At 36.9% G+C, this 10,393-nt stretch overlaps 1 protein-coding gene across 2 annotated transcripts; it reads left to right on the forward strand.

Annotated features, from left to right (window-relative positions):
* The first annotated feature begins 5,230 nt into the window (after nucleotides 1-5,230).
* On the forward strand, nucleotides 5,231-7,129 carry LOC140792593 (LOB domain-containing protein 25). Of its 2 annotated transcripts, none has more exons than XM_073143674.1 (3): nucleotides 5,231-5,279; nucleotides 5,373-5,427; nucleotides 6,102-7,129. In XM_073143674.1, exon 3 carries the CDS (start codon nucleotides 6,111-6,113, stop codon nucleotides 6,726-6,728), a length of 618 nt encoding a protein of 205 aa, XP_072999775.1. In that variant the 5' UTR covers nucleotides 5,231-5,279; nucleotides 5,373-5,427; nucleotides 6,102-6,110; the 3' UTR covers nucleotides 6,729-7,129. The 2 variants fall into 2 exon arrangements, with proteins under 2 accessions (XP_072999775.1, XP_072999774.1); XM_073143673.1 differs by lacking the exon at nucleotides 5,231-5,279 and having other exon boundaries at nucleotides 5,289-5,427; nucleotides 6,102-6,741; nucleotides 6,944-7,129.
* Nucleotides 7,130-10,393: the final 3,264 nt, after the last annotated feature.

Below are 10,393 nucleotides of genomic sequence, written 5' to 3' on the forward strand. Positions count from 1 at the left end.
GCACAAAAGCCCGAGATATCTTATGATACTGAAAAGAAAAAAAAAAAGGATATCTTATGATATTGACTAAGCATGCCGCTCATTCTATTCTTCCAAAACAATCAAATTCATCATGTCCTTTCCTTCACTTTTCCTCTTTAATTTAACCTTAATCCTATCATAGCCTTCCACCTAAAGTGCACCTTCAGCACATGGAATGCAAAATCAGATCCCCCTAAAAGCTGCATTAGTTTATGTGCTCTTCCATTTCCTTTCCTTTCCTTTCCTTTCCTTTCCTTTTCTCCCCCCATCCACCTAATTAATCGAAGGTAATCAATGAGTTAGCTTGTTCTTTCCCGTTCAAGAGGAGGTAGCTCGGCTCGGTTTGGCTCGGCTCGACTCAGACTTTTGCTTAGAACCATACGCCGAATTATATAATGTAACGGCGAGAGCATGAATATGATAAATTATTATAATGTCATACTGTTTGGAATTAAATTCGATCCGAGCTGTTTTAGAGCTCCAGCCGATCTCGAGCTAAGCTAATTAAGCTGGAGTTCCTATTATAACAGGCTTTAAAGCAAACTTTATTTTCTGCGTAATAAATCAATCTGCACAAACAGCTTCATGTGACGAGAGATCAGAGGAACTGTTGGCGTATACAGTGGAATAAAAGCTTTCAGTACGGGGGGGCCCCATTGGCTTACTAAAGGAAAAGGTGCAGTTCTCTTCATCCAGTACTACTGGACCAGTAGCTTCTTTTTTAGAAAACAAGCAGGCCGAGTGGAAAGTACCAGGAGTTTGGATTTGACCTATCTTACCTTTAACCTTGGGCTAAGGCGTAAGGAGACCCTCTTTGAATGATCTTAGTTACAACTCAGAACTAGACCACATAGGAGATCGACGATGTTTGGTGATTCAGATAGCAACGACCCACTACTACAAGCATCCACAAGGGTCAGGGACGTCTAAGGTCTGGAAAGGCTACTTCCATGGTTCCTAACTTAGGCAACAATACAAGTACATAGTCCAGTTGGTAGGTTGTGATCAAATGTAACTAGATGCAATTAAGATGTACTGCCTACCAACCAATCTGGTGAAATACAAAAGATCAAAAGTTCCACTGTTTAATTTCTATGAACTTAAATGTTTGAAGAACATAAACATAGACCGGGAGGTCTTGAGTTTGAATCCTATTAGACATATACAGATCAGACTTTTTTTTTTCTAACAAATTAAGCTTTTAAAAGACGTGATTATCTCACACAATATTATGTCGCGATTTGCATGGAGGTGGGGTAATGTAGGAAATTTAATGACTTTGTAGGTGTTAAGATGCATGGCTATATGGGTTAGGGACAAGTGTACTAGGAATGTATCTTGGATCTCATGGACATCATGGTTTTTATCTTTAGGAGGGTGACCATGCTCTCTAAAAGCTAAAAGTTTCTATGTTTGTATGATTGATATTCCCCTTTTGATCATGTGCTATGTTTGGAGATATCATAAGCAAAAAAGAACCATTGCATGCAGCAGACTAGTGGAAACCCCTCAGTACTGCATGATATTTGTTTCACATGCTGTCAACTGGATTTCTATGACTTGCCATGGGAAAAGCTTTATTCAACCGTTAGGGGTTTATCATGAGATTCAATTGGATATCATATCGAGGAGGCAATCAGAAATCATTTCATGTCAGGTTAGGTTGGACCAGGGAAACAAACAAGGAAGTTGTCCCATTCCTTTTCATTGGCTAAATCTGATATACTCCTATAGTGACTTCATATTTGCCTATTTTCCCGCACCACATATACTTGGGCAAGACTGAATTCAGAGTTATGCAATTTGGATTATTTTAGTACACAAATACATTGCCCCTTGATAAGTATCAATATCGTTTAACACATAACGTGAAAAAAAAAAGAGCCAGGACTGATCCTATGATTAACTTTTAATCTAAATGTTTGTCATTTATCTCATTACTCTTGTTATATATGTACTTTAATTTGAATGGTCCTAAAATCAAGAACACTAACTAAGGCATAAGTGACGGATATTATATATATCAACGCATAAGTTAAAGATGACTGGAGAAATAATTCATATCCATATACTCATGGAGACGTAAGCATACGTAGAACCGTTGTGCTTGATCTGCACGCTCTCACCAACATATCCTTACAAAAGCGTAGAAGGCGACGGCGACAATGGCCTGCAGAGTCGAATGATGATATCCAAAAGCCTATTTGCTTTGGAGGGTTAGGCAGAATAGTTTTCTGGATTAGGTTCCAATGGTTAAGAATCAGGATATCTTTGATTGGTGGAGAATGATGCTTGAAACCACTATAGTTTTTCAATACAGCCCCCCTAGCTTAGGAGTACCTTTGACATGAAAGAATTAATTGTTTCTAAATATATTGCTTTGCAAAATCTTCCACTTCTATTCAATAGCTTGCATTGAGGAGGTATGTGGGGGCATCATGATTTATTCTGCTCTCTCCTAAAGAAAATCCTGGTATGCATGAAGGAATGTAAGAGAACTTATATATATATATATCATAAGCAATTTGAAGTTGATCACGGGTAATAAATCATATTTAATTTCTGCGGTGCTTGGTATTTAAACTGTCACTTATCATAGGCATACCACTTATGTAGTCACAGACATAGCGATGAAGCTAGAGACGTGGACTGCTTCTTCTCCTTTCTGTCAACCCTCAGGTACAATAAAATCCCTTTAGTTCATGTATATCTCTCATTATACGTCTAAATTGTATAATTATATTTTCATTGGAATACGAAGACTCCAGAGTTCAACTTGCTCGTCAAAGGGCAACTTTAGTCGCCGACCATATCCTGATAGAGAAAATTTGGGTGGCGAATTACCTCTTTTTGATGATGAGAGGTAAAGCACAGATGCACTCTTACCGGTATATATTGTTTGCTGTATGAATCACAATTGCTATAACTCCTAGATGAATCTTAATGGTTCTTCAAAAAATATGGAAAAAAGAAGATCAAAATTTGTTATTTCCTGATCAGTGCCATGTGTAGATGATCGATGGACTTTATTTTATGAGCATTCTGATCATAAATCTGTTGAGTTTCATCTCCATGGTTAGGCAAAATATATGCATGCATCTCCACCTTCCTAGGATGCTGCAGTTTTAGTAACCAAAAATATATATATATATATATATATTATCTATTTACATTTTTGTTAGCTCATTGTTAGTTTTGCTATATTCTGGATTCTCGATGCCGTTCTCTTTAAGAGTAATTTACTTTAGTTATAGACCTTACGAATGGAGCTATTTATGCTACTGAAATTAGCAGAAAGGCGTTATCCATAAAACTTAACTACAAGGACTTGGATATATTTTTCCTGTGTAGTTTAGCTATAGAAGGGTAGTCAATGCATTAGGATAACCAGTATATTATGTTGTAAGAAACAATTTTTCACTAAGAATTATTGGTAGCACTTAGTACGTAATACACTAATTATCACTGAATCATTCTTCAATATTTATATTGGGCACTAGTTCATGAACTGCATCTTGGGGAGAATATAAACTATGTATCCTGCAGATCTATTCTGATCATCACATGTAAATCATCTGCGTATAATTATGAGTTCTCCAGTATTTCTCATCTTATGTTGTTGGAATGTAGTGACTGAGTATATTTGAACTCTAATATCAGCTGAACTTTTCTTTCCTCGTCAAGCATGTTTAAAAGCTGTTCTTTTTATCAAACCATGCCTTTGTTGGAGAGGTATATCCACTTTAATGTTTTTCTTTTTATGATCTTATTTCTAAGTTTCAGCTTGCAAGATGTGGAATTCCACATGGATTCTGAGTACTCATATCCTTCTTATGCGTTCAGATGCAACATGGCATATACACATGGATGCGATAAAAAAAAACTTCTGCATATATGGATAAGGCTACTACTGAATTATCAAAATACATCATTTGATTTCGCAGAAAATATTTTTTCAGGTGTTTAGTGACTTTGAGATATGATAAAGTAAGGTTTCGATCTCCCTTCCAATTAAGTTATGGGATCACTAGGTAGCTATAGAGTCGTAAAGAAATACTTATAATGATTATAGCTAATAGGATTGCTTAGCAATTAAGTGGTGGTTAAAGTGTTGAATTTATCATTAATGAGGGCCATGTACGTGGCAATTGCTTGAAAGAGCTAAAATAACTACTCATTTCATATATTTAGCTTGTCCATGGAGGACTCTTTTGAGTGATATGGGAGGCATAATTCCCTTTTTCAAGTGTGTTCTCAAAAGCACCAAATTGGCCTGCTTTAGAAGTTGCGGCTAAGTTTCAGTTGGGAAAAAAAAATTCAGTACTAATATCCTCTAATTTGCACCGAATCATCTTTAACACCATGCTAAGCATTATCATGCATATTTAAATAATATAATAATTTTTCCGGATTAAGTCAAATGATTGTCTTGCAATTGTTTCTTAAAGTATAGTTGCAACTTGGGCAACATAGTTAACTAAAACAAATAGAGTGAGATCACAGGAAAGCTAATGATATTCATCAAGAATCTGTAAACTGATGGGGGCATACAAATGGCTAAGGCAGCAGATGCTGTGTGATGTAATTATTACAACTCAATGCTTATTTCAATACTTTTAATTAGGAAAAGAATTCTTCAAAGTTAATTATTACATAATATTCCAACGGTGATGACGTTCTATACTTAGGAAAAAAATTATAAAAACATGATGAATAACGAGTGAACCAATAAACCAGAACAAAAATTAATTTTATTAAATAACCACCACAATCATCATAAGAGCAACGTATCCTAATCAAAGCAGCTCATTTTAATAGATGTACTCTGGAAAAGTTTTGCCTACGGACTTTATTGTTTTCAATATGTGATCTCTGATCTACATATTATTAGATGATATTCCTGGTTACTTATTTCTCAACAAAAAAAAAAAAAAAAAAAACATAATTTATTTGAGTTATTTATACATACCGAGACATTTGTATCTAGAGACCGTGGATTTACATGTCTAATTAATTACAACATTTAGGATGAGATGAGCCGATCCCTGTGCAAGATACTGTTATGGGTGCAGCGTCCCAGTCATCCTTTTGAGTGTACTGCCATTTATTACAATTGGCTATATTATTTCTTTATTTTTTTTTATTTTTTTTTCATTTGGCCCTTCCATGTCTTCTGGTCTCACTAAATGCTCTTTGCTCACAACCTTACCTTTCCTTTGCTGCAGTGTTTACAGCTTTCCTCAGCAGACAAAAGTTCGGTAGTCTCTCTGAAGCTCCCTTCTTCAATTCAGTGCTCAAACACCCAACAGAAATAAAATCTCAGAAATCCCATTGTTCTTTTCTGACTACAGCTTCTCTTGGAATAAACTGAGCAGTTGCAGCTGGAGGAGAGCAAGCTTGACCAAGGTAAAGAGTTGCTCATCTTTTTCCTCTCATCACACCAACTTCTCAGATCTCAAAAAGGTATACCTAATAAATACCTGCATCTCCCTCACTATGCAAAGATTTGTGTGTCTAGAAATTAAGAAGAAAGAGATTGTGATCTGGGGTTTAATTTGCTGTATAAACTTTGTTTTAGTAAGGTCAAATATATATATATATATATATATATTGTTCTTTTTTTTTCTCTCATAGTTAATGGAGTACAATAATAGAGAACACTACCACAGGAGCAAGAGCAGTACTCATCTGACCATTCCTGAGGTAGCTGTGACAATCTACCTTGCCATGTGTACATGGTGCAACTTGACTGGCTGAGATCAAGGATTTTCTGTTTTATGATTCTTTCTTTTTTTTCCCGTGCTTGATTCCTTTTCTGTTAAGGAAATGAGCAAAAGCTGCAAAAAGATGATCATCAACTGGAAAACTTGATTGGTTCAGGGCCTTTTCCCCTCAAGTAAAAGAAAGAAATCAGATGATGAGCACCGTCATCTCTTCAAACCCTAACCCTAACATGTAATGAATTGAATTATTTGGAAGAGATGTTGTAGAGCAACTCTAGAACATAATATATCTATATAGAGAGAGATTTAACAAGAATATATATAGTATTTTTCATATATTTAAATTTCTTGGTGCAGTAAGTAGTGATGGCATCCTCCAGCTCTTCTTCATCTTCTTCTTCCTCCAACTCTCCCTGCGCCGCCTGCAAGTTCCTGAGAAGAAAGTGCATGCCTGGCTGCATCTTTGCACCCTACTTCCCACCTGAGGAACCCCAGAAGTTTGTCAACGTCCACAAGATCTTCGGTGCCAGCAATGTGACCAAGCTACTCAACGAACTCCACCCGAACCAGCGCGAGGACGCCGTGAACTCCTTAGCCTATGAGGCGGAGGCTCGTGTTAAGGATCCAGTCTATGGCTGCGTCGGAGTCATCTCAGTGCTCCAAAGACAAGTCCAGAGGCTGCAAAAGGAGCTCGATGCCGCCAACGCCGACTTGCTTCGCTACGCCTGCAGTGAGATCCAAACCGGGCTGCCCCTCCCACCACCGATGCTCGTCGGGCCAGCGTCGACGCGAAGCTACACGAGGCTCGAGTATGGGAGGAGGCCAGGTGGCAATGCAGCAGTAGGGGGGGCTTTCTACCAGGCTCATGGATCGTCTGTGCCTTATTCTCCTCCTACATGGACTAGTAACAACCTTTCAGGAGAGACCAACCCTCCTACAGCAAATATGGATCAGAGGGAAGGAGGGGAGAGAAGTACTATGTGAACTAACTAGTATAGTAAGTATTGCCATATTCAAATGATGCCTAGATCGATTTAGGATTTTTGATCTCTATTGTTGGGGATGCATGGTAGCTAGCTTATTGTGTGACTGTATTTTGCTAGCTAGAGAAATCTATCTATATCACTATATGTATCGTGGAACTAATTTCCTTCAGTTTTGTCTTCACTGATGTCTACCTCACAATTTGGGGTCTGCAGTGAGCTGCATAGCAAGAGCTTCTGGATCTTAGGTGAAGCGATCGAGTAATCCAAGTGGAGTTGGAGAACTATATTTATATCCTTTTCTTTTGCATGCTTTTAGAAGAAAGATCTATTAATTAAGAAACATTGTAGATTTTTGATGTCTCTCTTTTTTATTTAATAACTCATGTCACATTGTAGGAATATCTGAGTGTTTCATGCTAGTTGTATATGCACATTCACTCAGTATCATATTACGACTCAAGATCTTGATATTCTCTTTTGCAATATATCATATTGCAGGACCACTCATATTTACAAAAGCGAAAACTAAGAATGTACTAGAGTAGTGCTTGATAAACCTCTATGATGTTTATTTATAGTTAGAATTAAATGTTCTTCTGACTTCTATCATATATCGATCGTAGGCTTGCCAGCCTAGGTTTCAAGACAATCATTTGTAAAGACTCAGTTGAGAGAGAGAGAGAGAGAGAGAGAGAGAGAGAGAGAGGGGCAGGAAGAGAAGCAAATTCCTTATCAGACTTGTTTGATATCTGTAGTTAGGATACAACCAAAGCATGATCACTTAAACTAGTATTGGTCATCATAAATGGTTCTTGGTTATTAATAATCTCCTTATTATGGCTCATAGGTGCATGAATATTTACTGACCATGCTGCAGTGACCAAACTATCTTGTAGTTTGGATCTTCCTTGTCTATTTACAATAATATTCTCCAAGTAATCATCGGTCACATCTAACTGTTTGATGGTCTTAGCTGCTAGAGATGCTGCGATGTATATGATTTATGGGTTTCGAACCCCATAAGCTATAACTATTTGGCTTCTCGATATCGTGTAGTCAACATCCATCTCGGTCACTTTTTTGTTTCTATATTTATCAATACTAACATATATGGTTAACTCCTGATCCATCGATCAATCCTACGACTAAGCATTTAACGTATCTTTTCTTTTAGAAATTAATGCATCCTATATCATATGTGGCAACTAAACGATGTAACTTTTTTTATTATTCTTAATTTTTCCTATCACATTCATGCTTGAAACCTTTGACATCAGACCAGTCATTCCTTCGTGCTTAGGTGGTGAAATCTGAATGAAGACGAGTCCGCCAAGTTTGTTATCCCCCGGAAAGGTAGATAAATAGGAATGAGAAATACCCAATCCTCGGGCATCATGAGTGCTTCTTCACCTTCCATTGTGAATTTTCTATTATCACCATGTCGTGTACGTATGTGATAACTTCTTGTTACTTTGTTGACTGCTATATGCTGATGATTGATTGGACACGCAGCTTACAGCTTTATTGACCACCAGAGGTAAGGGTAAGGAAACAGTGGCAAAGGTGATTGGAAAGTTTTTCATAGATTGAGGTCTACAAATTAAGGAAGGAATGGAGAGCACGTGATATTTTTTTTTTTCTTTTTCTTTTTTGTTTTTTAGGTAGATAGAGAGGTTAATACTCCCGGATATTTAGGTTGAAAGAATTAGACTAAGAAGCTCCTTGAAATAACAATCCATAATAAGTTTAAACTATGTAAATAAAATGCTTCAATAAAAAGTTCATAAAATAACAATAATCCGTATGTGTTCATAGGAGGAGTTGGTAAGATCTTCGATGTGTGTTTATAAGGGAATCAAATTCATAATTTTCCTCACGAGTTGGTAAGATCTCTCTACCATATGCATATATATATATATATATATATATAAGCCTTATGTCTTATGAGGGAATCAAACTCATAACCTTCGGTGAGACCTAACTATAAGATTTATCTTCTGACAATGAATGATTAATGAAATGAGTATTTTGAAGGTTTGGGTTGAGTGAGGCAGAATAAATGAGTCAATCCGTGTAAAAATGGGCAATGGTTGATCTAGGTATACTTATCCCGATAATTTTCTTCAACTAGTACCCTGACTGCAACAATTTCCTGCAGGCATATTTGTGATCTGACTCAAATGTAATTAAGGCTCGTATCTAGCTCCAAAAAACGTGTCGGAAAACTAGTAATATCCATCGTATATATGATAATATGACGAAAGTAATGCATGGTAGGAGAAGGTTTTGGGGGAACTTTAAAAAGTAAATACACTTGACAGCTTCCGGTGATTTAGAGAGCTCCCAATGGTAAGCTAACATCACTTTAGGCTTCTTCAGTTGATCCCTGGAGAGAAATCCTAGTGATGTATATATATGTAGAGAGAGAGAGAGAGAGAGAGAGAGAGAGTAAACTTCAGTTTCCAGAATTCAGCAAAGCAGATGTAAACTTCCTGTCAGATCAGAAACAAGCTCAGTGGCTTCCACCATCTTCATCATCATTATTATTATTATTATCATTCCCGTCATTATCAACATTATCATCTCATGGAAGGAGGAAAAAAATCTGGCAAGCACGCGTGCAAGCGAAGACACTTTCTACGACTAGCTTAGAAACAAATCATTCTTTCCCAACAATGGTCACGTACCATATCTGATATGGATGGGGGCCGGGCTTGGGATCTCTCTCCTGCAATTCATCTTGGCTCAAGTTAATGGAACAACTAATTGAAAAGGCCATCATGGTGACATGTACCACTTCAAGTTTATCTTCCATCTCGTGGATAAGAAAAGACCCCACGTTCTTCTCAAAGGCACTTATCCAAGGATAAACAGTACATGCAAAGAGAATGCTATACCCTCTCTCATCACCTATACTTCCACCACCTGGTCATCATATTGGACAAAAAAAAAAAAAAAAAAGAGGCTACCATACATGCACCACTTTCAAGTCTATCTTCCTCCTTAAAGGAAATTAAAGATTACGCTCTTGCCTTCACTTCAGCTTGGTAAAATAGAACCCAAGAGTTGATCGTGTCATGTGTGTGTATATATATATATATATATATCTTCAAATAATCCAAATTTACTTATATAGAAAATTAAATAATATGCAACATGGAGTAGTTTTTCTACTCAACTTGTTCATGCTTAATTAGTGCATTCATACGTATTTACATGATCCTAAAAACTAGCCAAACAAACTTAATTTTTGAAGAGAATTATTCATGATTTCTGGTTGCATTAACTATTGCTGATATTTATGGTAAGTACTAGCATCACTGTTTATGTGCATAGTATATATAGTACGCAAGGTCTGTTAGATTTGACATGTCAATAAACATATGCACAAGTTGTAATTTTCCAGGTACTACTTGTGTAAGTAACTAAATAAAAATAAATAAAAAACACAAACGCTTGGTTGCTTGTTCTCCTCCTCGATCGTCCTCTAGCGTTGTCGGGTGTGACATCTATTCCACGCCAATTCCTCGGCATGTCTCTTCGAGAGATCGTCCTCGCAACAGCGATTAAATCTCCTGCGACATCTGAACTGAAGATCTTGTCACCTTGTTAGAGGTCCGGTGAAATTAATTAATTAAGGACAATCACCGTTAATTATTTATC

The sequence above is a fragment of the Typha latifolia genome, chromosome 7 (genome assembly GCF_019914945.1).
Source record: "Typha latifolia isolate L0001 chromosome 7, TyphaL0001v2, whole genome shotgun sequence".
NCBI lineage: Eukaryota > Viridiplantae > Streptophyta > Magnoliopsida > Poales > Typhaceae > Typha > Typha latifolia.